General features: G+C 41.4%; 2 protein-coding genes across 6 annotated transcripts in view; one reads left to right on the forward strand and one right to left on the reverse strand.

Annotated features, from left to right (window-relative positions):
* The window catches only part of LOC139367955 (mitochondrial ribosomal protein L23), a 126,271-nt gene extending 126,151 nt beyond the window's left edge, over positions 1-120 (reverse strand). The window contains exon 1 of the mRNA XM_071106381.1: positions 2-120. Within this exon, the coding sequence (XP_070962482.1) occupies positions 2-18 (17 nt within the window). The 5' untranslated portion in view covers positions 19-120. The remainder of the gene's footprint in view (position 1) is intronic.
* Positions 121-21,198: 21,078 nt separating this feature from the next.
* LOC139367964 (oxysterol binding protein-like 5) overlaps positions 21,199-27,651 on the forward strand; it is a 109,056-nt gene continuing 102,603 nt past the window's right edge. The window contains exons 1-2 of one of the 5 annotated variants that reach the window (XM_071106438.1): positions 21,199-21,332; positions 21,442-21,549. The gene's annotated coding sequence lies outside the window, so the exon portion shown is untranslated. The other 4 variants (XM_071106429.1, XM_071106420.1, XM_071106401.1 and 1 more) reach the window with 4 other exon arrangements.

Genomic DNA, 27,651 nt, shown 5'->3' on the forward strand with positions numbered 1-27,651 from the left:
CATTAATCTTCTTGCCATGGTTGTAGCCCCGTGTTTTGATAAATAAACTGGCTGTGTGTGTTATATTTTCAAGGACTTCCTAAAATCTTCTCCACAGCGACAATAAAGAAGTACTTCCAGGTCACGTAAAATCGAAAATGTTCAAAGTAAAAGTCCCCAATTTAAAAGTTGAATTAATCTGTATTTATTCATGATCTATACAGTACCTGTCAAAAGTTTCGACACACCTTTCAAGAGTTTCTTTATTTTACTAGTTTCTACATTGAAGATTAATAGTGAAGAAGTCAACACTATGAAATAATACATATGGAATCATGTAGTAACCAAAAAAATCCTAAACAAATCCAAATATATGTTATATTTGAGATTCTTCAAAGTAGCCACTCTTACATTGATGATCGCTTTGCACAAGCATGGCAGTCTATCAACCAGCTACATCAGGTGGTAACCTGGAATGCATTTCAGTTAACAGGTGTGCCATGTTAAAAGTTAATGTGTGGAATTTCTTTCCTTCTTAATATGCTTGAGCCAATCAGTTGTGTTGTGACAAGGTAGGGGTGGTATAAATAAGATAGCACTATTTGGTAAAAGTCCAAGTCCATATTATAGCAAGAACAGCTCAAATAAGCAAAGAGAAACAACAGTCCATCATTACTTTAAGACATGAAGGTCAGTCAATGGCAGAAAATATCTAAAACTTTGAAAGTTTCTTCAAGTGCTGTCACAAAAACCATCAAGCGCTATGATGAAACTGGCTCTCATTGAGGACCACCACAGGAAAGGAAGACCCAGAGTTACCTCATGAATCTGGTCTTCATGGTCGAACTGCTGCAAAGAAACCACTACTAAAGGACACCAAAAATAAGATACTTTCTTGGGCCAAGAAACACAAGCAATGGACATTAGACTGGTGTTAATCTGCCCTTTGGTCTGATTTGAGATTTTTGGTTCCAACCGTCGTGTCTTTGTGAGATGCAGAGTAGGTGAACGGATGATCTCCGCATGTGTGGTTCCCACCGTGAAGCCCGGAGGAGGAGGTGTGATGGTGTGCGGGTGCTTTGCTGGTGACACTGATTTATTTAAAATTCAAGGCACACTTAACCAGCATGGTTACCACAGATTCTGCAGCGATACGCCATCCCATCTGGTTTGCACTTAGTGTGACTATAATTAGTTTTTCAACAGGACAATGACCCAACACACCTCCAGGCTGTCTAAGGGCTATTTGAAGAAGAAGCAGAGTGATGGAGTGCTGCATCAGACGACCTGGCCTCCACAATCACCCGACCTCAACCCGATAGAGATGGTTTGGGATGAGTTGGACCACAGATTCCTTCAAGACTGTTGGAAAAGCAATCCAGGTGAAGCTAGTTGAGAGAGTGCCAAGTGTGTACAAAGATGTCATCAAAGGGTGGCTACTTTGAAGAATGTCAAATATAAAATATATTTTGATTTGTTGAACAGTTTTTTGGTTACTACATGATTCCATGTGTTATTTTGTAGTTTTAATGTCTTCACAAGAAAATAGTACAAATAAAGAAAAACCCTTGAATGAGTAGGTGTGTCCAAACTTTTGACAGGTACTGTATATATTTATTTATTTATAAAAGTTTGGGGTCACTTACAAATGTCCTTATTTTTTAAAGAAAAACAGACTAGAAGGCCAGTATCCCGGAGTCGCCAGTTGAGGACTTGTGAGGCATCTGTTTTTCAAACTAGACACTCTAATGTACTTGTCCTCTTGCTCAGCTGTGCACCAGGGCCTCCCACTCCTCTTTATATTCTGGTTAGAATCAGTTGGTGCTGTTCTGTATAGGGAGTAGCTGTTTGTACCTGTTTCCTCCAGCATATTCACAAGGTCCTTTGCTGTGGTTCTGGGATTGATTTGCACTTTTCACACCAAAGTATGTTCATCTCTAGGAGACAGAACGCGTCTCCTTCCTGAGCAGTATGATGGCTGCGTGGTCCCATGGTGTTTATACTTGCATACTATTGTTTGTAAAGATGAACGTGGTACCTTCAGGCATTTGGAAATTGCTCCCAAGGATGAACCAGACTTGTGAAGGTCTACCATTTTTTTTCTGAGGTCTTGGCTGATTTCTTTTGATTTTCTCATGATATCAAGCAAAGAGGCACTGAGTTTGAGGTAATACATCCACAAGTCGGATCAAATTATGTCAATTAGCCTACCAGAAGCTTCTAAAGCCATGACATAATTTTCTGGAAATTTCCAAGCTGTTTAAAGGCACAGTCAATTCAGTGTATGTAAACTTCTGACCCACTGGAATTGTGATACAGTGAATTATAAGTAAAATTATCTGTCTGTAAACAATTGTTGGAAAGGTACTTGTGTCATGCACAAAGTAGATGTCCCAACCAACTTGCCAAAACTATAGTTTGTTAACAAGAAATTTGTGGAGTGGTTGAACAACGAGTTTTAATGACTCCAACCTAAGTGTATGTAATCTTCCGACTTCAACTGTAAGTAGACATTCCAGCTACAATAGTAATTTACAACATGAACAATGTCTACACTGTATTTAGATAAATTTGATGTTATTTTAATGGACAAAAAAATGTGCTTTTCTTTCCAAAACAAGGACAATTGTAGGTGACCCCAAACTTTTGAACGGTAGTGTATATATATATTTTGTGGTATCCCAGGAGGTCTACCCCGGGGGATGGTAATAGAGGGGAGGTACGTGAGGCGACGTTGGCTCCCTCTGCTGGGAATACGGGAGCTGGGCACCCCAACACGGACAGCTAAGTGGTAATTAGAGGAAAGTGCCAACCAGCCGTGGAGGCTAAATAAAGGGAGCACGATGACACACCGCGAAGGAGAACGGAGAGACCGACACCCAACTAAAGTAAAGAAGAAGGACCAAGCCAAACCTAAGGGATTTTCGTTGTTATTTTTGTTGTTATGTTTGTATATGTTATGTGTCTTAGTAAAGTTGTTTTTGCAGACTAAAGCCTCCCTGTCTCGGTGTCAATCTCTGCACTCTCAACCCAACACCCCATGGTTTACCACAATATATATGTATTGTCTAAACATTAACAATTATTAATATTTTCTCATATATAAGTGACATTTGCATTACATTTGGGTTCAAAATGTTTTGCCAAATAAATGCCCCAATGCAATAAATACACTGTATATGAAATACATATTGGCTTATAGAGAGAAAGTATTCTAGTTGCCGAAGTAGGTCTAGCGAAGACAGCTATGGAACATGGCTGATGAAAAAAATGTATTCATGCAGTTGAAATGATTATGAGATGGAGTTCTGTCGGGATACCACCGGAGAGCTAGCAAAGCTGGGAGAACATTAATATTGGGACGGAAATGTGGATTTCGGAGGCGGAATGGAGGTGAAAAGAGGTTGAAGAGAATGAGCAAAGCAGAGGTTGAACTTGAAGCTGATCAAGATGGTGATTAAAAAAAAAAGATCAAGTACAAATCGAGTGAGCTGTCTTCCATGCCGAGTTCTGGAGGTGAAATGGAAGTGAATGAGAGAGATTTCAGTGAGGTGGAAGGTGGAACTCGGAGCCCGAGCCTTACATCGGTTATGGTCATGGTTATGATAAAGATGTGTTTGGTCACAGTGGGAGTGGGATTCTTGGAGAAAGTGGATCCAGGCCTTTTGGCTGATCCATATTTGTTATCAGGTTGGGTGGGAAAGATGTTAGGTACTGTTAAACTGGTGAAGGTAACCCAAAGTGGATTTGTGATGTTTGTTTGTGTTTCTTCCGCCCAGAGTGAGCAGGCTCTCTGTGCCACGCAACTCGGGTCAATATCTGTTTCTTGCTTTGCTCTTAGGAACAGGGCACCATTGAAAGGACTGATTTCTGGGGTAGTGTTATGTGTGGAGGTGGAGCAATTGAAGTTCAAGATCCCTGGTGTTTGTGAGCCTGCCGCTCCCAGTCGGGAGCATGGTGAAGCAGAGGTGACACAGTCTGTCCTTTTGAGTTTTGAAAGAGAGTGTTTACCCCGACAAAGTCATCTTAGGCTATATCAGTTGTCCTGTTAGATATTTTGTGCTGGACCAACTGCGGTGTTTCAGGTGGCATGTTTATGGTCATGTTGCAGGAGTGTAGGAGGGAAATTCCAATATATGTGAAGTGTGCAGCAGGGCATAGGACAGAGGATGGTGTAGTTTTGGTGCAAAAAGTTGTATGTGTCAAATGTAGGGGTGCCCGTGTTGCTGGGGATTGGAAGTGTCCGGTGCGAGAGAGGAAGGTTGAGGTGGCCAGGATCTGAGTAGTGCAGAAGGTGTAGAGAAGGATGGCGAAAGGCCTGTATTGGCTGCATGCTGTTCACTGACAGATTTACCACACGTTCCCGGCCGTAGGCAATGCCTTGTTATGGGCTACACACAATCCAAGCTAGGCTATCAAAAAAAAAACTATTGATCCTCTGTGGCAAAATTATAGGCCTACTGCTGGTGTAGTATTCAGATTTATTTGATTTATTTCTGAACAGATGGCAGTAATTCTATAACTTTGGCAAATTTATTTCAATTCATCAGTGGTGCAGCCCTTCCCATGGCCATGATTCTATAAGGAAATAAATTAAGTACAACGCTGGAAGTTGGTAGTTGGTAGTTGGTAGTTGCAGGCTCATGTCTATCAGAGCAGAGAGAGGGAAAGAGATCATACCAAGTGAATCTCATTCTGATAGAGATACTGGCATGCTTCTCTCTCGCACCACAGCAACTATAAGGAGTTGGTCCCCAGCCTAAAATGTTGCGCAAATCATAAACCCGGGCTGGCCCAACCCGAGTCAATTCTGGGAATGTCAGGCACGGACTGAAAATCTACATTTTCACATAAGGCTACGTTTTTTTTAGGTGGCAGGATAATTACAGAGGAGGCAACTCGAATTAACTGTGATTGCTTTTATTCCAATTTTTACATTGCAAACCGTGAAAACGTGGTTTCATGCCACGAGGTACCGGATCCTGGCAAATAGGTAACGGAAGGAAACAGTCCAACATTGAGAGGTGCCGGATCCTGTTCCAGCAAGATCCTGCTCAAATGAAGCACTGACATATATTTTGTCTTGCCGATTCACCCTCTGAATGGCACACATACACAATCCATGTCTCAATTGTTTCAAGGCTTTAAAATCCTTCTTTAATCTGATTCCTCCCCTTCATCTACACTGATTGAAGTGGATTTAACAAGTGACATTAAAAAGGGATCATAGCTTTTACCTGGATTCACCTGGTCAGACTATGTCATGGAAAGGACAGGTGTTCATAATGTTTGGTGTTATTTCATGGGGTTCTGAGGTCTATTGATGCTTTCAAGACAACTAGGAAGTTGGGGGGGTAACAAGATCTAATCATGACGTCGGTGATCTTCAGGTCGGAAAGTCGGAGCTCTGGAAGGATGCCAGAGTTTCCGACTTCGAATTCCGAGTTGGATGACCGTTCAAAACTATTTCTCCATGTTTGAGCTAGTTTTTTCTGCGTTCCCAGTTGTCTTGAGCGCTCTGAAGTCGGAAGTCAGAGATTTCCGAGTTCCCACTTCACAGTTGTTTTGAACGGGGCAGATATGCCCAGCAACACTTTTTACTCCAACAACTCCATTGGTCCCAAAGCAATACACTATAGTCCAATAAATTACATATTGGCTAGCCTCTCGCAAAGTTCATGGCAAAAAATTGTTATGGGTGGGAACCTGGTGTAAATCAATGACGCCTCACAACACATCAAACCAATCAAATACCTTGCTTGGGTGGAGTTCCAATCGTACTCACTAGAATCAAATTAAATTGTATTAGTCGCATACTTCGAAAAACAACAGGTGTAGACTAACAGTGAAATGCTTACAGGTCATTCCTTGATAAAAGAAAGTGTACTTTACCCCTTTTTGTGATATCCAATTGGTAGTTACAGTCTTGACCCATCGCTGCAACTCTCGTATGTACTCGGGAAAGGCGAAGATCAAGAGCCATGCTTCCTCTGAAACATGACCCTGCCAAGCCGCACTGCTTCTTGACACACTGCTCACTTAACCCGGAAGCCAGCCACACTCCCCTCAATCGGAGGAAACACAGTCAACTTGCAGGCACCCTGCCCGCCACAAGGGGTCACTAGAGCATGATGGGAAAAGGAAATCCCGGCTGGCCAAACCCTCCCCTCTCCCAGATGACACTGGGCCAATTGTGCGCAGCCTCATGGGTCTCCCGGTCATGGCCGGCAGTGACACAGCCTGGGATCGAACCCGGGGCTGTAGTGACGTCTCAAGCACTGCGATCCAGTGCCTTAGACCGCTGCGCCTCTCGGAAGGTTACGGGCCCTTCCGTACAATGCAGAGAGAAAGAAAGAATGATAGAAAAGTAAAACACGTAATAATAAATACACAATGAGTAACGATAACTTGGCTATATACATATGGAGTACCAGTACCGAGTCGATTTGCAGAGGTACAAGGTAATTCAGGTAGATATGTACATATAACTAGGAATAAAATTACAGATAATAAACTGTAGCAGCAGTGTATGTGATGAGACAAAACATTTAGATAGTCCTGGGAGCTATTTAGTTAAAATGTTTACTAACTATTTAACAATCATACGTCTTGGGGGTAGAAGCTGTTCAATGTGCTGTTGGTTCCAGACTTACTGCATCGGTACTGCTTGCTGTGCAGAGAGAACAGTCTATGACATGGGTGGCTGGAGATTTTTTAGGACCATCATCTGGCACCGCCTGGTATAGTGTTCTGGATGGCAGGCAGCTCAGCCCCAGTGATGTACTGGGCTTTACGCCCTACCCTCTATAGCGCCTTACGGTTGGATGCCAAGCAGTTTCCATAACAAGCGGTGATGCAGCCAGTCAAGATGCTGGCAATGGTGCAGCTGTAGAACTTTTTGAGGAACTGAGGCCCTGTCATGCCAAATAGTGTCCCCCGGCCTAATAGTGTCCCCCGCTACATCACAATGGGATTCGATGAGTCCTAGATTCTGTTGCTAGGGCTGTTGCTAGAACTTGCAACATTCTGAACTGGCAGTTCTAGTTTTATTTCACCCCATAAACGCTCACCCAGTCCGCGCCAAATTATTACCTCAGAATTGATCTCCAAGGGCTGTGTTTTTGACATTAGAGAAGCTTCCATTAAAGAAATCCCTTTGAGTTTCATTAGATAGATAGCTCTGAATCCACAATATGGCAGAGGTTGAAAAGCCATAACACATATGTTTTTTTCAACAACAGGTTATGGTCAATAATATCAAATGCTGCACTGAAATCTCACAGTACATCTCCCACAATCTTCTTATTATCAATTTATTTTATCCAATCATCAGTCATTTGTGTCAGTGTTGACTGCCCTTCTCTATAAACATGCTGAAAGTTTGTTGTCAATTTGTTTACAGAAAAATAGCATTGTATTTGGTCAAACACAATGTTTTTCCAACAGTTTGCTAAGAGCTGGAAACAAGCTTGTATGTCTGCTGTTAGAACCAGTAAAGACTGCTTTACAACTCTTGGGTAGTGGAATTACTTTGGCTTCACTCCAGGCCTGAGGACAAAGACTTTCCTCTAGGCTCAGATTAAAAATATGACAGATAGGAGTGGCTATAGAGTCAGCTACCATCCTCAGTAGCTTTCCATCTAAGTCAAGACCAGGAGGTTTGTCATTATTGATGAATAACAATAATTTTTTCATTACTAGTTTTTCTATGCATGAATACGATTGCTCACTGTTCGTTGTTGGCTTTTCCTGCCTAAGTTTGCCCACTTTGCCAATGAAATAATAATTCAAATAATTGGCAACATCAAATGGTTTTGTGATGAATAAGCCATCTGATTTGATGAAATATGGAGTTGAATTTGTCTTTCTGGCCATAATTTGTTTTAAATGTTTTTTTTCCATCATTCATTAATCTTGGCTTCATAATACAGTTTCTTCTTTTTTGTTGTTGAGTTTAGTCACAAAATGTCTCAATTTGCAGTAAGTCAGCCAGTCAGGTGTGCAGCCAGACTTATTAGCCACTCCTTTTGCCCATCTCTTTCAACCATACAGTTTTTCAATTCCTCATCAATCCATGGAGCCTTAACAGTTCCAATAGTCAGTTTCTTAACAGGTGCATGTTTATCAATAATTGGAAGAAGCAATTTCATAAATTCATCAAGTGCAGCAAATGGATGCCCCTCATTAATCACATCAGACAAACAAATATTTTTTAACATCATCCACATAAGAGTCCTTTGTATGATCTTTTGTACACTATTTTGTAATCACTGCATCCGATGGGTACGGATACAGCTTTAGAACACAGTTATACAGTATTATTCAAAATGTGACATGTTTGTATGTAGCTTGGCATCCCTCGATGAGATTTTATTTTATCTCTCCAACCAGGTCGAAGTACGATGAAGACACAACTGATCTCGACAAGAGGCGAAACATTCAGAGAAATTCTTAGGAAATGGAAGACATACAAGACCACTGATAATCTCCCTCGATCTGGGGATCCACACAAGATCTCACCCCGTGGGGTCAAAATTATCACAATCACACGGTGAGCAAAAATCCCAGAACCACACAGGGGGACCTAGTGAATGACCTACAGAGAGCTGGGACCAAAGTAATAAAGCCTACCATCAGTAACACACTACGCCGCCAGGGACTCAAATCCTGCAGTGCCAGACATGTCCCCCTGCTTAAGCCAGTTCATGTCCAGGCCCGTCTGAAGTTTTCTAGAGAGCATTTGGATGATCCAGAAGAAGATTGGGAGAATGTCATATGGTCAGATGAAACCAAAATAGAACTTTTTGGTAAAAACTCAACCCGTCGTGTTTGGAGGACAAAGAATGTTGAGTTGCGTCCAAAGAACACCATACCTACTATGAAGCATGGGGGTGGAAACATCATGCTTTGGGTCTGTTTATCTGCAAAGGGACCAGGACGACTGATCCGTGTAAAGGAAAGAATGAATGGGGCCATGTATCGTGAGATTTTGAGTGAAAACCATCACCGAGGGCATTGAAGATGAAACGTGGCTGGGTCTTTCAGCATGACAATGATCCCAAACACACCGCCCAGGCAACAAAGGAGTGGCTTCGTAAGAAGCATTTCAAGGTCCAGGAGTGGCCTAGCCAGTCTCCAGATCTCAACCCCATAGAAAATCTTTGGAGGGAGTTGAAAGTCTGTGTTGCCCAGCAACAGCCCCAAAACATCACTGCCTTAGAGGAGATCTGCATGGAGGAATGGACCAAAGTACCTGCAACAGTGTGTGAAAACCTTGTGAAGACTTAAAGAAAACATTTGACCTCTGTCATTGCCAACAAAGGGTATACAACAAAGTATTGAGATAAACTTTTGTTATTGACCAAATACTTATTTTCCACCATAATTTGCAAATAAATTCATTAAAAATCCTACAATGTGATTTTCTGGATTTTTTTTCTCATTTTGTCTGTCATAGTTGAAGTGTACCTATGATGAAAATTACAGGCCTCCCTCATCTTTTTAAGTGGGAGAACTTGCACAATTGGTGGCTTACTAAATAATTTTTTGCCCCACTGTAGATGATAGATCCTTAACGATGTGGACACTGAGGAACACGATCTCTCGACCCGCTCCACTACAGCCCTGTCGAAGTGAATGCGGACGTGCTCTGCCCTCTGTTTCCTGTAGTCCACAATCAGCTAATTTGTCTTGTTGAGGGAGAGGTTGTTGTTCTTGCCCCCACTGCCAGGTCTCTGACCTCCTCCTCATAGGCTGTCTCATCGTTGTTGATGATCATGCCTACCACGTCATGTTGTCTGACAACTTAATGATGGTGTTGGAGTCGTGTGCGGCCACACAGTTGTGAGTGAACAGGGAGTACAGGAGGGGACTAAGAAGGCAACCCTGAGGGGCCATCGTGTTGAGGGTCAGACTGGCGGATGTGTTGTTGCCTACCCTCACCAACTAGGGGTGACAGATCAAGAAGTCCAGGATCCAGTTGCAGAGTTTGTGGGGGTAAATAGACAGCTATGAAAAATATAGATAAACTCTCTTGGTAAATAGTATGGTCTACAGCTTATCATTAAGTATTCTAACTCAGGTGAGCAGAACCTCGAGACTAATATTAGAGGTTGCGCACCAGCTGTTCTGTCCTGCCGATGCATAGAAAAACCAGGTAGATGTATATTATCCATGTCCTCCGTGAAACATAGGATATTACAGTTTCAGGTCCCGTTGACAGGATAGTCTCGAACGGAGTTCATCCAGTTTATTATCCAGGGATTATACGTTCTCCAATAGAATGGAGGATAGAGGCGGTGTATGTCCTCGTCAACGTAGATTAGTGTTATGGGTGCAAAAGTGTGTGAGGATGGCCTGACAATCTCAGATTAAAACCCCATCAAAATATGTTGATATATGTGTATACAGCACACTTCTGGCAACTGAATTCAGTTTATCCTACAGGTTTTCTTCCATTTTCTGCAATGTTGCAAACTAGCATAAGGAACAACAAATGTGTCCTACCCAGTCGAAAACAGTAACAAACGTAATACGTAGCACCAACAGGCATGTGGAGGGAGGGTTGTTGAAATGTAACATCCAATCAAAACCTTGGCGCTGGGACCCAGCAAACCATTCAAACTGTTTTTGCAATACAAAATTCTCCAAACCTCCAAGGGAGGTGTGACAGTAATTTTAGAGGTATGGCAACCCAAGATTACATATTGTCTTATAGAGAGAACTATTCTAAGTGCCGAAGTAAAAGTGGGGGGGTTGTAGAATATGTATGGTGTTATTTAATGGGGGACTGAGGTCTATATACCCAGCAACACTTTCTACTCCATCCACTTCTTTGGTCCACATGCAATACATCAGGAGTACTCCAGTACTATTTGAGAAGGTCTGGTCACACAAATGTCCTAGGTGGCAAATGTCCGGATGGAGAATGTAATTTATTGACGTAGTAATAAACCCCCGCATCGCATCCCATGCAACCTCAAACTGCTCTCTTGTTGGCAGAGAAATTGTGCAGTTTTAAATTGAAATAATTTCCTGCAACTTTACACATTTTGCATGGAGCAGAGATTTGTTTGGCTGTTTTAAAGCAAATTTCCTGCAATTATATGCATTCTTCAATGTATTGTGTGTTTATATGATACCAGGAGTCGAAACCTGGTTGCGGTCCGTATTGACCCCGTTCTGGGTCCGGTTCCAGTCCGCGGTCCTCCAATTAAGTATGTAGGCAATGCACTATAGGCCCATGAATTACATATTGGCTTATAGAGAGAACTAAAAGTTAAGAGTCATAAAAAATGGGGGAAAATTAAATAAATGTTTGAAAATATCATGCTATTTCAATGGCAATACATTACGTTATGCAGCATATTGAAAAATGTAATTTCCAATTTTGGGAGGAAGTTGACAAAACTTTGCAATGGCCAATTGGAAAACCCATTGTTACTAAACGTAGTATCAAAAAATCTTAGGATTATATGGGACAAGGAAACATTCAAGGTCTTAATTAGATTGAGGATCAGGTTGAGTTGACCAACCCTTTAAGCCCGTCAACCATATGTAATAAGATAGGAGATGACGAGCAAATCAAATCAAACTTTATTAGTCACATGCACAACAAAAAGTGTAGACTTTACCGTGAAATGTAAATTGTCCAATGGCAATTTTTATGAATTTTTCAGCAGTCTAATGGCTTGGGGGGGTAGAAGCTGTTGAGGAGCCTTTTGGTCCTAGACTTGGCGGTCCAGTACAGGACATCATAAACTTAAGTTAGTGCAACAAAGTCAAAAACAATAAACTAATTAATAAATCAATCAAACAGAGTGGTGAGGAGAAATGCAGTGAAACTTAAGTATGGTGAAGAATGGGTCACACAGCATAAGAAACCCAAAATACTCTTGTTTCTGTAAATCATCAAATAACAGTAAATGAGCAATGCTAGCATGTGATATCTGTGCAAATAGGTGTCAGTTTGATTGTGTTGGCCTATCTCCAAATAGTCAAAATGATGTAGAATCTGCTACGTTTCTATGCAACTCAGTTCAAGTACAGCCATTGCATAATGTATTTAGTCTTAAAGGGGACTGTGACACATTCTATTGCTAGTGACAACATGGTGAAATTTAACAAAATGGTAGAAGAAATATGTAAATGAACACAAAACCTATTGCCTGTGGAGAGTTTAAAGGAGGGAACGTCAACTGCTCGAAGTCCCTCAGACTGCCAACTTAATATGCAAAATATACACACTTTTGGGGATAAAGAACCTGCTTATTTTCTTCATCCTGATGTAGCCAATAGTTGACATGATGCAGTGTCAGTGGTGCAGCCCCATCAAGCCGGAGACACCAATGATATTGGGAATGAATACTACCACTTAGAGACAGATAGTTGTGGTAGACGTTTATCAGATGAGGAAATCGTAAGCTCTATGAAAACTGAATCAGCAGCATGCAACTGGAGAGGTTGACATCGAAATAAGCGAGGATACACTGAAGTGTGTTTTGTCAGGTTGAGGCAAATTTAGAAGGGTTCAGGTTTACCACTAAACCATGTCTACAGACCCTAATGAGTAATTCACAGTGTTGTAAAATACCTCAGTTAAAATACTTGAAAGTACTTAAGTAGTTTTTTTTTACTTTTACTTCACTACATTTCTAAAGAAAAGCATGCACTGTTTCCTCCATACATTTTCCCTGACACCCAAAAGTACTCATTACCTTTAGAATGCTTAGCAGGACAGGAAAGTATTCCAATTGATGCACTCATCAAGAGAACATCCCTGGTCATCCCTACTGCCCCTGATCTGGCGGACTCACAAAACACTAATGATTCGTTTGTAAATTATGAGTGTTGGAGTGTGCCCCTGGCTATCCACGAATAAAACAATAAAACGGGGCCATCTGGTTTGCTTAATATAAGGAATTTTAAATGATTTATACTTTTACTCTTGATTCTTAAGTATATTTTTGCAATTACATTTACTTTGATACTAAAGTACTGTATATTTTAAACCAAATACTTTTACTGAAGTAGTATTTTACTGGGTGACTTTCACTTTTACTTGAATAACTTTCTATTAAAGTGTCTATACTTTTACTCAAGTATGACAATTGCGTACTTTTTCCACCACTGCTAATCCCAACTCCGCTTTTACTTCGACACATAGAAAATTGTTTTTTCTATAAACCAATATGTAATTTATAGCCCAGTATTGCATTGCATTGCAGTCAATGGAGTTGGTGGACTACCAAGTGCTGCTAGGTATTTAGACCACAGTACCCCATGAAATAACACCACATATAGACTCTATGTAATACATGGTGGAGCACATTGAAAAATGGTTGGAGCAGTAAAGTAATGTTAAAAAACATACCATATTCTACAGACTCTACTGATCTACCACTAAAGTAGTAATTTTCTTTAGTTACGTAATTTTTACATTATGCACTATGCTAAGCTGCAAAAATGTTTGATTTATTTTCATACACATAGCGTTTTACCGCAGGCTTTTATTTTGAAGGCAAACTCGGAAAACCGAAAGTCTTAATGCTGCTACCATGACGCAATTGTTTGTGCCGTGACGCTAATCGACACGTGCTTTTGCTCCCGTCAGTGCTAGACAGACTCTTTGGGACAGTTCCTAACCTTAACTTAACCCTTACAAAATCCATTTTTACATTTCAACTTCAATGGAGTAGGACGTCTAAATCTAACCCTTACATAACCCATTTTTTACATTTCAACTTCAATGGAGCAGGGAAGTCCCTAGGATTCAGAATAGTACAGGCCCTCCTTCATCTAGCACACGTGTGGAACACTTCCGGGATACATCTGCGCAATGCGCATGTGCTTAACCTTAAACCTAACCTTAACCACACATTGCTTACCTTATTCTTAACCTTGAATTAAAGCAAATTTTTGTTTTCATGAATTTTTACAATATAGCCAATATTAACTTTGTGGTTGTGCTCTCTAGTGGAAACCTTGTAGAAGCCTGTAGTCAGAGAGGAAAAGGCGAAGCCCAAGGTTTTACTCCACCCACAACCTGTCCACAAAAATCCTACTTGAGACTTATTTGATCGAATAGAAGTTTCCTAATGGTTAGATTGTTAAGAACGTACTGATATAAGTGGATGCACGTGACATTTCAGCGTTGTGCCTGTTGTCAAAGAGATAGATGGGACTCATCATGGATATAGAGAGAGTAGAAATCAATCACATTTTATTTATATAACCCTTCTTAGATCAGCTGATATCTCAAAGTGCTGTACAGAAACCCAGCCTAAAACCCCAAACAGCAAGAAATGCAGGTGTAGAAGCACGATGGCTAGGAAAAACTCCCTAGAAAGGCCAAAACCTAGGAAGAAACCTAGAGAGGAACCAGGCTATGAGGGGTGGCCAGTCCTCTTCTGGCCGTGCCGAGTGGAGATGAAGTAATGAAGTCTTTTTGCCATGCTTCGTTGCAGGGCTGGCGATTATATGGGGGCATTAGGGGGCCCCCAAAATATAGAAATATTGATAATTTATTTGACCAAGACGCTCGCCCACAGAAAGATGCACCAATCTCAGATAAAGCATCCGAGTCTCAGTATGTGTAGACCATGTATCTGATGCTGTCTGGACCAAAATAGTATGGCATGTCATACTACTGTATTTCTGGCCAGACAGCATCAGATACATTGGCTACATATAGTTTCGCTCACTCAGATGCTATCTCAGGTGAGAGAGTTTCAGCTGAGAGGAAGGGGAAAGCGAGAGGGCTCACTCTCACCTAAATCTGTTCATAATAAGTCCAATTCGTTTCTATGTGCATATATGCAAACCTAACCTTGTCGCTTGCCTTCCCGCCTTTGGAATGACGCCTATTGTTAGGATGGAGACATGCTCATCTCATCTGGTTTCAGCCTCTTGCGAATTGGAAAGGAAAGTTGGTGATGTCATAAATCAGCACTGCAGAGCTCTCCCTGTCCTCTGCTGTGCCTTGATTGTTTTACTGTTGATGATATCTGGAAATGTGCATGTACATCCTGGCCCATCTACTGTTGCTAGCCCCAATTCTGACTTGTGCTCTGATATCTGCTTCACTGATTTCTGCTCTTGTAAAAAGCCTGGGTTTTCTGCACGTTAACACTAGAAGCTTATTACCTAAAATGGATCAATTGAAAGTGTGGGTTCACAGTTCCAATCCAGATGTGTTGGTCATTACTAAGATGTGGTAAAGAAAGAGTGTTTTGAATACTGATGTTAACCTTTCTGGTTATAACCTTTTTCGGCAAGACAGATCTTCCAAAGGTGAGGGAGTGGCAATCTTTACCAAGGTCTTTACCAAGCACCTTCAGTGCTCGATTGTCTCCACCAAGTCTGTCCCCAAACAATTTGATTTGCTGGTTTTAAGCATTAAACATTCAAATAGCTCTTTGTTGCTGGGTGTTATCGTCCTCCATCAGCACAGGCCTGTACCCTACCTGCCTTAAGCTCTCACCTGGCCCCTTACTCTAAGTCTGAATTTGTCCTGCTAGGTGACCTAAACTGGGACATGCTTAAACCACCTGACCAAGTCCTAAAGCAATGGGACTCCCTAAATCTTTCTCAGATTATCACCAATCCCACAAGTGTCCAACAAGCTTTCTGTAACCTTAACCTTGTTCTGAACACCTACAAAACAAAGCTCATGTGGTTTTGTAAGAAGAATGCCCCTCTTCCCACAGGTGTTATTACTACCTCTGAGGGTTTAGCGCTTGAGGTAGTCACCTCATACAAGTACTTGGGAGATTGGCTAGACGGTGCACTGTCCTTCTCTCAGCACATATCAAAGCTGCAGGCTAAAGTTAAATCTAGACTTGGTTTCGTCTGTCGAAATCACTCCTCTTTCTCCCCAGCTGCCAAACTAACTCTGATTCAGATGACCATCCTACCTATGCAAGATTACAGAGACATAATTTATAGATCGGCAGGTAAGGGTGCACTCGAGTGACTAGATGTTCTTTACCATTCGGCCATCAGATTTGCCACCAATGCTCCTTATAGGACAGCATTCTATACTTCTCTGTAAACTGGTGATCTCTGTATACCTGTCACAAGACCCACTGGTTGATGCTTGTTTATAAAGCCCTCTTAGGCTTCACTCCCCCCTATCTGAGATACCTACTGCAGCCCTCATCCTCCACATACAACACCTGTTCTGCCAGTCACATTCTGTTAAAGGTCCCCAAAGCACACAAATCCCTGGGTGGCTCCTCTTTTCAGTTCGTTGCAGTCAGCGACTGGAATGAGCTGCAACAAACACTCAGACTGGACAGTTTTATCTCTTTATTCAAAACTCAATCATGGACACTCTTACTGACAGTTGTGGATGCTTTGCGTGATGTATTGTTGTCTCTACCTTCTTGACCTTTGTGCTGTTGTCTGTGCCCAATAATATTTGTACCATGACTTGTGCTGCTACCATGTTGTGTTGCTACCATGTTGTTGTTATGTGTTGCTGCCTTGCTATGTTGTTGTCTTAGGTCTCTCTTTATGTAGGGTTGTGTTGTCTCTCTTGTTGTGATGTGTGTTTTGTCCTATTTATATTGTATTTATTTTAATCCCAGGCCCCCGTCGCCGCAGAAGACCTGAGTGAGTTATTTACTCTGAAAAATAAGAAACTAACACTGTATAGTACATATACTTTTCTGTTACTAAAACTTTAACAGAGATATAAATTCTTGTGTAGGGTTGAAATCTTTTAAAAAATACATATTTAAGTACATACAGTGCCTTTGGACAGTATTCAGACCCCTTGACTTTTTCTATGTTTTGTTATTTACAGCCTTATTCTACAATGGATTAAACAAAGAAAAATCCACAGCAATCTACACACAATACCCAATGACAAAGCAAAAACAGGTTTTTACATTTTTACAAAAAATAGATACGTTATTTACATACAGTTGAAGTCGGAAGTTTACATACACCTTAGCCAAATACATTTCAACTCCGTTCTTCACAATTCCTGACATTTAATCCTAGTAAAAATTCCCTGTTTTAGGTCAGATAGGATCAACACTTTATTTTAAGAATGTGAAATGTCAGAATAAAAGTAGAGAGAAGGATTTATTTCAGATTGTATTTCTTTCATCACATTCCCAGTGGGTCAAAAGTTGACATACATTCAATTTGGTAGCATTGCCTTTAAATAGTTTAACTTGGGTCAAACGTTTCGGGTAGCCTTCCACAAGCTTCCCACAATAAGTTGGGTGAATTTTGGCCCATTCCTCCTAACAGAGCTGGTGTAACTGAGTCAGGTTTGTAGGCCCTCCTTGCTCGCACACACTTTTTCAGTTCTGCTCACAAATTTTCTGAAGTATGCTTGGGGACATTGTCCATTTGGAAGACCCATTTGCGACCAAGATTTAACTTCCTGACTGATGTCTTGAGATGTTGCTTCAATATATCCACATAATTTTCTTTCCTCATGATGCCATCTATTTTGTGAAGTGCACCAGTCTCTCCTGCAGCAAAGCACCCCCACAACATGATGCTGCCAGCCCCATGCTTCATGGCTGGGATGGTGTTCTTCGGCTTGCAAGCCTCCCCCTTTTTCCTCCAAACATAACGATGGTCATTATGGCCAAACAGTTCTATTTTTGTTTCATCAGACCAGAGGACATTTCTCCAAAAAGTACAATCTTTGTCCCCATGTGCTATTTTATGGCGGTTTTTGAACTGTGGCTTTTTCCTTGCTGAGGGGCATTTCAGGTCATGTCGATATAGGACTCGTTTTACTGTGGACATAGATACTTTTGCGCCTGTTTCCTCCAGCATCTTCACAAGGTCCTTTGCTGTCGTTCTGGGATTGATTTGCACTTTTCACATCAAAGTACGTTCATCTCTAGGAGACAGAACGAGTCTCTTTCCTGAGCGGTATAACGGCTGTGTGGTCCCATGGTGTTTATACTTACGTACTATTGTTTGTACAGATGAACGTGGTACCTACAGGCGTTTGGAAATTGCTCCCAAGCGTGAACCAGACTTATGGAGGTCTACAATTTTTTTTCTGAGGTCTTGACTGATTCTTTAGATTTTCCCATGATGTCAAGCAAAGAGGCACTGAGTTTTAAGGTAGACCATGAAATACATCCACAGGTACACCTCCAATTGACTCAAAAGATGTCAATTAGCCTATCAGAAGCTTCTAAAGCCATTACATAATTTTCTGGAATTTTCCAAGCTGTTGAAAGCACAGTCAACTTAGTGTATGTAAACTACTGACCCACTGGAATTGTGATACAGTGAAATAATCTGTCTGTAAACAATGGTTGGAAAAATGACTTGTCACGCACAAAGTGAATGTCATAACAGAATTTCCAAAACTATAGTTTGTTATTATGAAATTTGTAGTGTTTGAAAAACTAGTTTTAATGACTCCAACCTAAGTGTATGTAAACTTCTGACTTCAACTGTACATCTCTCTAGGACAAGGTGAACCATTTCCGTGTTTAACCGCTAGATTTGATGATTTCATGGGTATTATGACTCATACTGTGGTACTCTATCTAACAATGCACTGTAACATTGGTCAGCCAACAGTGTGTTAGATACCACCCACAGACATTAGATTGACACCCACTCATTACAATATTGGAGAAAGAAATACAGAAAGAAAGAAATTAAGAAATATATAAATTAATTCAAGTTGGAATAATTAGATAATACATACAATACCAGTCAAAAGTTTGGACACACCTACTCATTCAAGGGTTTTTCTTCATTTTTCCTATTTTCTAAATTGTAGAACAGTACTGAAGACATTAAAACAATGAAATAACACATGGAATCATGTAGTAACCAAAAAAGTGTTGAATAAATCAAAATATATTTTAGATATTAGATTCTTCAAAGTAGGCACCCTTTGCCTTGATGACAGCTTTGCACACACTTGGCATTCTCTCAACCATCTTCACCTGGAATGCTTTTCCAACAGTCTTGATGGAGTTCCTACATATACTGAGCACTTGTTGGCTGCTTTTCCTTCACTCTGCGGTCCAACTCATCCCAAACCATCTCAATTGGGTTGAGGTCGGTGATTGTGGAGGCCTTCTTGTCTGATGCAGCACCCCATCACTCTCCTTCTTCGTCAAATAGCCCTTACACAGCCTGGAGGTGTGTTGGATCATTGTCCTGTTGAAAAACAAATGATAGGTTCACTAAGCGCAATACAGATGTGATGGCGTATCGCTGCAGACTTCTGTCATAGTTATGCTGGTTAAGTGTGCCTTGAATACTAAATAAATCAGTGACACCAGCAAAGTACCCACACACCATCACACCATCTCCTCCATGCTACACGGTGGAAACCACACATGCGGAAATCATCTGTTCACTTACTCTGCGTTATACAAAGACACAGCAGCTGGAACCAAAAATCTTTAAAATCAGACCAAAGGACATATTTCCACCGGTCTAATGTCCATTACCCGTGTTTCTTGGCCCAAGTCAGGCTTATCTTATTGGTGTCCTTCTGTAGTGGTTTCTTTGCAGCAATTCGACAATGAAAGCCTCATTCCTGCAGTCTCCTCTGAACAGTTGACGTTGATGTGTCTGTTCCTTGAACTCCGTGAAGCATTTATTTGGGCTGCAATTTCTGAGGCTGGTAACTCTAATGAACTTAACCTCTGCAGCAGAAGTAACTCTGGGTCGTCCTTTCCTGTGGCGGTCCTCATGAGAGCCAGTTTCATTATAGCCCTTGATGTTTTTGAACACTGCACTTGAAGAAACGTTCAAAGTTCTTGAAAGGTTTCGCATTGACTGACCTTCATATCTTAAAGTAATGATGGACTGTCATTTTTCTTTGCTTATTTGAGTTGTTCTTGCTATAATATTGGCTTGGTCTTTCACCAAATAGGGCTATCTTCTGCATACCACCCCTACTTGTCACAACACAACTGATTGGCTCAAACGAACCTCTTCAGGATCTGTCGGTTCCCCACAGGACGGTTGAGCTAACATAGGCAAATGTGATTAGCATGAGGTTGTAAGTACAAGAACATTTCCCAGGACATAGACATATCTGATATTGGCAGAAATCTTCAATTATTGTTAACTTAACTGCACTGTCCAATTTCCAGTAGCTATTACAGTGTAAGAAGACCATGCTATTGTTTGAGGTGCGTGCACAGTTAAGAACTTGAAAATGTATTAATAAACCAATTTGGCAACCAATTTGGGCAGTCTTGAATCAAAATTTAACAGAAATGCAATAGTTCATTGGCTCAGTCTAAAACGTTGCACTGCTTCCATCTAGTGGCAAATCTAAATTGCACCTGGGCTGGAATAATACATTGTGGCCTTTCTCTTGCATTTCAAAGATGATGGTACGTTATCTTTTACCATATCTAATGTGTTGTATTCTTCGACATTAATTTCACATTTCCACAAACTTCAAAGTTGTTCCTTTCAAATGGTATGAATAATATGTAATTCTTTGCTTCAGGTCCTGAGCTACAGATTAGATTTGGGATGTCATTTTCGGCAAAAATTGAAAAAAGGGGCGGATCCTTAATGAAGAAGGAAAGAAATTCCACAAATAAACTTTTAAGGCGGCACACCCGTTAATTGAAATGCATTCCAGGTGACTACCTCATGAAGCTGGCTGAGAGAATGCCAAGAGTGTGCAAAGATATAATCAAGTCGAAGGGTGGCTACTTTGAAGAATCAAAAATATATTTTGATTTGTGTAACACATTTTTGGTTACTACATGATTCCATATGTGTTATTTCATCATTTTGATGCATTCACTATTATTCTACAATGTAGAAAATGGTCAAAATAAAGAAAAACCCTTGAATGAGTAGGTGTATCCAAACTTTGACTGGTACTGTAGATAATGAAATACATACAGATATGTAGAGAACATTTATCAATTTTAGTCAGTATTTTTGTATTTCCATGCTCATTTATTTAATTATGCATGGATGTATTTATTAATTCATCAACTTGTGTGTGTATTTATTTAAAATTATGTCAGGTTTAGTCATCCATAAAGGGGGCGTATCATTCAATACAAGCCGTCACGCAACGTAGCAAACGTTGAACTGAACAGGGTTGTGTTCAGGACGACAAAACAGTGCAACTTTCAACTCAACGGAAACGGTACTGTTCTTAACTGACTGGCTTCGTTAAGTAAATAATAAAAATAACAGTATGTTCAAGAACATACAATAAGAACGTTTTGGCGAAACGTGTAGTTCGGCACATCGTTCCACAACGTAGCAAAAATGAAATCGAACTGAACCGGTCACACCCATAATGATGATCGGGCAACAGCCACCAAACCGGAGCTAAGTAACGTTACCTCAAAGATTGTTGAAGAACGGTGCGCACCTTTTTGGGAAACTTGTCGTTTAGTACAAACCGTCACGTAACGAAGCAAACGTTGAAGTGAACTGAACTAACCCATGAACCACCTCTCTCTGCCATTGCAGTCATATCAACATACGGGAAAATGCGATGAGAAGTCGTGCTGGTGTACCGGTATCCGACTTTGAATGCCAAGTGTGAGAAATCGAATTGCGTGATCGGTGGCGTAACAGGTATGGCTCGTTTGTTTACAATGTTTGTAGCTGTTCATTTCAGAAAAATCAACATTTGCAGCACATGTCGTTCTTCTCCCAGTAGCTAGCGGTTACATTTGCTAGCTTATCAAGCTAAGGTTACGCCACATTTATAAGGGAGTAGCTATATATCTTTAAGGTCCACGGCACTTCAAAGGGTGCTGAAATAGTTTCAACATGTAACATTAGCTAGTTAACGTTAAACTAGCTAACATTTTAGCTACGCTAAACGTAGCTAGCTAACATGGGTAACGCCAGATTTACAGGTAGCTGCCAAAATAAAGGAAACACCAACATAAAGTGTCTTAATAGGGTATTGGGCCACCACAGCTTCAAGGCACCTGGGACTAGATTGTACAAGTGTATGAATCTCCATTGGAGGGATCCGATACATTCCTTAATTGGTGACTTGTTGTTGTTGTGATGGTGTTAGAAAACGCTGTCTCAGCTCTTGTTCCAGAATCTTCACACGTGTTCAGTTGGGTTGAGATCAGGTGACCGAGACGACCATGGCACATGGTTTTACGTCGTTCATGCTCATCGAACCAGTCAGTGACCTGTGGACGGGGGCAGAACTATGGTAGCCAAAATATGGCATGCCCAGCATTTTATACATGACCCCAAGCATGATGGAATGGTTAATTGCTTAATAAACGTAGGATCCACACCTGTGTGAAAGCACCTGCTTTCAATATACTTTGTACCCCTTGTTTCCTCAAGCGTTTCCGTTATGTTTGCAGCTAAATGTAAATTGAAGATATTAGCTAGATAACTAAATTAGCTACATGGGGATTCAAGTCAAAATAAATGCTAGCTGGCTACAGGGGTTGTGTAATTTATTTTGAGAGAACTAATGTTACTGTCCCCACTACAACAAATACATGTAATTTTGTCCTTGAAACCTTATTTAAGTACTGCAGAATTCAACCCTATTCAGACCCCTTGACTTTTTATCACATTTTGTTACCCTTGTTCTAAAACAGATATAAAAAATACATTCCTCATCAATTTACACACAATACCCAAAAATGACAAAGTGAAAACAGATTAGTGGACATTTTTGCACATTTATTACAAATTAAAAACATACCTTATTTATATAAGTATTCAGACCCTTTGTTATAGGACTTGAAATTGAGCTCAGGTGCATCCTGTCTCCATTGATCATCCTTGAGATGTCTCTACAACTTGATTGGAGTCCACCTGTGGTAAATTAAATTGATTAGACATAATGTGGAAAGGCACACACCTGTCTATATAAGGTCCCACAGTTGACAGTGCATGTCAGAGCAAAAACAACCAAGCCATGAGGTCAAAGGAATTGTCCATAGAGCGCCGCGACAGGATTGTGTCGAGGCACAGATCTTGGGAAGTGTACCAAAACAGTCCTCCAGCATTGAAGGTCTCCCAAGAACACAGTGGCCTCCATTGTTCTTAAATTAAAGAAGTTTGGAACCACCAAGTCTCTTCCTAGAGCTGTCCCCCGGGCCTTAGTCAGGGAGGTGACCAAGAACCCGATGGTTACTCTGACAGAGCTATAGAGTTCCTTTGTGGAGATGAGAGAACCTTCCAGAAGGACAACCATCTCTGCAGCACTCCGCCAATTAGACCTATGGTAGAGTGGCCCGATGGAAGTAAAAGTCACTCCTCAGTAAAAGGCACATGACAGCCCGCTTGGAGTTTGCCAAAAGGCACCTAGAGCCTGTCCAACTATGAGAAACCGGTTTCAGTTTTTGCCATGATGCTCCTGTACTGCCCGAGTGTGAGTGATTGAAGCAGGGAGAACAGGGCTTGGATGGCATGGGGTCCCTGATGATCTTCTTGTCCTTCCTGCGACACTTGGTGCTGTAGATGTCCTGTAAGGCAGGCAGTGTTCACCCAATGGGGTGTTTGGCTGCATGCATCTCCCTTTGAAGAGCCTTGCGGTCCGTGGGGGTGTAGTTGCCGTACCAGGCTGTGATGCAGCCCGACAGTATGCTCTCGTTGGTTCTCCTGTGGAACGCATACAAAGCTCTCTCTCGCAAATCTTACCATAACTATATCCTCCTGATTTGCTTACAAGTAAAATCTCAAACAGGAAGTACCAGTGACATGCTCAAAACAGAAATGGTCCTATGAAGCAGATGCTAAGCTGCATGACTGTTTTGCTATCACAGAATGGAATATGTTCTGGGATTCATCCTATGACATTGAGGAATTTACCACATCAGTCACCGGCTTCATTAATAAGTGCATCGATGACGCAGTGACCGTACATATCCCAACCAGAAGCCATGAATTACAGGCAGCATCCTCACTGAGCTAAAGGCTAGAGCTGCCACATTCAAACAGCGGGACTCTAACCCGGAAGCTTATGACCTCCGATGAACCATCAAACGGGCAAAGCGTCAATACAGAACTAAGATCGAGTCCTACTACAACAGCTCTGATGCTCATCGGATGTAGCAGGGCTTGCACACTTTCAGGATTACAAAGGTAAACCCATCTGAGATCTGCCCAGAGGCGCATGCCTACCAGACGAGGTCAATGCCTTCTTTGCTTGCCTCAAGGCAAGCAACACTGAACCATGTGTGCGGACACCTGCTGTTCCAGATGACTATATGATCCCTCTCTCCGTAGCCTGTATGTGTAAGACCTTTTTTTAAATAGGTCAATATTCACAAGACTGATTGCCAAGACACATACTTGGAGCATGTTCTGGCAAGTATCTTCAACCTGGATGGTCATGGCTCACATCAACACCATTATCCCAGAAACCCTAGACCCATTCCAATTTTGTGTACCGCCCCAACAGTTCCACAGATGATGCAACCTCTATTGCACGCCACACTGCCCTTTCCCACCTGGACAAAATAAACACCTATGTGGGAATGCTATTCATTGACTACACCTCAGCGTTCAACACCATAGTGCCCCCAGTTGGTAAGGGTAGGTAACAACACATTCTCCACTCTGATCCTTAACACGGGGGCCCCTCAGGGGTGTGTGCTCAGTCCCCTCCTGTACTCCGTGTTCATCTTGACTGCATGGCCAGGCACGACTCTAACACCATCTAGTTTGCCGATGACACAACAGTAGTAGACCTGAACACCGACAATGATGAGACGGCCTATAGGGAGGAGGTCAGAGATGTCGTGTGGTGCCAGGACAACAACCTCTCCCTCACTGTGATGAAGACAAAAAAGTTGATTGTGGACTACAGGAAAAGGACAGAGCACGCCCCCATTCTCATCGATTGGCCTACAGTGGAGCAGGTTGAGAGCTTCAAGTTCTTTGGTGTCCACATCACCAACAAACTATCGTGGTCCAAACACACCGAGACAGTCATGAATAGGGAACAACAAAACCTATTCCTCCTCAGGAGACTGAAAAGATTTGGCAGTAGTCCCTGCTGCTGAAAAACATCCCCACAGCATGATGCTGCCACCACCATGCTTCACCTTAGTGGTGGTGCCAGGTTTATTCCAGATGTGAAGCTTTGCATTCAGGCCGATGAGCTCAATCTCGGTATCATCAGATCAGGGAATCTTGTTTCTCACGTTCTGAGATGCTTTAGATACCTTTTGGCAAACTCCAAGTGGGCTTTCATGTGCCTTTTTACTGAGGAGTGGCTTCCGTCTGGCCACTCTACCATAAAGGCCTGATTGGTGGAGTGCTGCAGAAATGGTTGTCCTTCTGGAAGGTTCTCGCATCTCCATAGAGGAACTCTGGAGCTCTGTCAGAGTGACCGTCGCGTTCTTGGTTACCTCCCTGACCAAGGCCCTTGTTCCCCGATTGCTCAGTTTGGTCGGGCGGCCAGCTCTAAGAAGAGTCTTAGTGGTTCCAAACTTCTTCCATTGAAGAATGATGGAGGCCACTGTGTTCTTGAAGACCTTCAATGCTGCAGGCATTTTTTTTGGTACCCTTCCCCAAATCTGTACCTCGACACAATCCTGTCTCGGGGCTCTATGGATAATTCCTTTGACCTAATGGCTTGGTTTTTGCTCTGACATGCACTCTCAACTGTGGGTCCTTGTATAGACAGGTGTGTGCCTTTCAAAATCATGTCCAATCAATTGAATTTACCGCAAGTGGACTCCAATCAAGTTGTAGAAACAACTAAAAGGTTATCAATGGAGGAAAAAAATGTTTTTAGTCAATTTTAGAATAAGGCTGTAACGTAACAATGTGGGAAATGTGAATGGGTCTGAATACTTTCCGGATGCACTGGAACTCCCTTGGACAAGATGACTTTTAGCAATATATTTGGCTCTATTTACTCTGATTTGAAAATGCTACTTGGCATTAAAGTAGACATCATGCAAAACTACAAATCCCTGCAAGCACCTGCACGTCATCTCTAGCTGGCACCATTGCTAACAGGTATAGTGTCAAATTTAAAACTTGCCCAAGACGGTTCTCAGAATTGTCCATTTAAATAAATGTAGCCAATTTGTTAATTACTACATTTTGCTAACATTAGTTAATCCAGAGATGCTTACCTTTGCCTCGATTCATCAGTATTTTATGGGTAAATACAGGCGAATATATTGATAATTGACCTTGTCCTAGAAAGAGTTACACGGTTATCAAAATGGCACGCAAGGGTGAGTGTACACGAAACAGGTGTTTCTAAAATCCCCTAAGGTGAAAAATGAATGGTGTAAAATGATTGAAACCATTTCCCTGTTTGACTGCTAGGTTTTATGGGTATTATGACTTGTATTGTGGTGCTTTTATACGAGGAGAGGAAAGGGGTGGAGGAGAATAGCTTTCTCACGGTGGTGTTTCTGAAATCGATATCTCCCGTCCTTTTCACTCAACCCTCAAGCTTGGCATTTCAGCTGGATTTAACCCTCAATGGCTTTCAACTTTACAAAGATAGACAGGTTTTATTTTTACAATAGGTTAAATAAATATTCATTAATTTAAATCATGTGAGAATGTTTAGCTGAAATGCCAGTACATGGTTCACTGCAACATTTGTCTCTATTTGAGCACCTCATCCAGTGCATGTAGACTTGTCCCTTTAGTGACCATGTCATTTCTCCAGACCATGCCGTTCCCTGTTCTCTCTCTTGGCACCATGTTGTATGCTGTACTAATCTCTTGGTTTCGCTGTTTAGCCAGTTTGTGTTTGAGCGGATATATGTGGAGAGAAATGGGTCGTTGTCATCATTTGACACACTTTCACCATTTACAGATTTTGAGCATGGGTGAGAAGTCTCAGGGAATATTATGAAAGTGATTATGAACGAGTCGAGGTTTTCGGCCAATTCTGTCATGGTTTGTCCACTGTTTTTCCACATTGAGCAATCTGAAGGTAGCCTATTTGTATAATTTTCTGAGTAGTAGGGAGTAGTGTTGTCTCACAATACCAGCATTTGGACATCGATACCAGGTTTAGTGTAGCGACACTTGATACCAAAACAATAACAGGGCAGAAAAAGAAAGTGACGAGACAGACTAGGATGTTGTTTTTAATCAATTATCGCAATTTTTACAAAATAGAAAAACATTCTATATCCACAGCAATGCTTAAACCACATCAGGGAACCACTTTGGGAGGTCTGAGGTAAAATCAAAGACATTTAGATTTGAGTGTGGCTGTTTAATTCAAATGCACGCACACGCACTGTTTTGGTTAGCAGTGTTTCTGTAGCGTACAGTTGAAGTCGGAGGTTTACATACACTCAGGTTGGAGTCATTAAAACTCATTTTTCAACCACTACAAATTTCATGTTAACAAACTATAGTCTTGGCAAGTCTGTTAGGACATCTACAAGTCATGTTTCCAACAATTGTTTACAGACAGATTATTTCACTTAATTCACTGTATCACAATTCCAGTGGGTCAGAAGTTTACATACAAAGTTGACTGCCTCTAAACAGCTTGGAAAATTCCAGAAAATTATGTCATGGCTTTAGAAGCTTCTAATAGGCTAATTGACACAATTTGAGTCAATTGGAGATGTACCGGTGGATGTATTTCAAGGGCTTCCTTCAAACCCAGTGCTTCTTTGCTTGACTTCATGGGAAAATCAAAATAAATCAGCCAAGACCCCAGAAAAAACATTGTAGACCTCCACAAGTCTGGTTCAT

The sequence above is a fragment of the Oncorhynchus clarkii genome, chromosome 2 (assembly GCF_045791955.1).
Source record: "Oncorhynchus clarkii lewisi isolate Uvic-CL-2024 chromosome 2, UVic_Ocla_1.0, whole genome shotgun sequence".
In the NCBI taxonomy this organism is placed as follows: domain Eukaryota; kingdom Metazoa; phylum Chordata; class Actinopteri; order Salmoniformes; family Salmonidae; genus Oncorhynchus; species Oncorhynchus clarkii.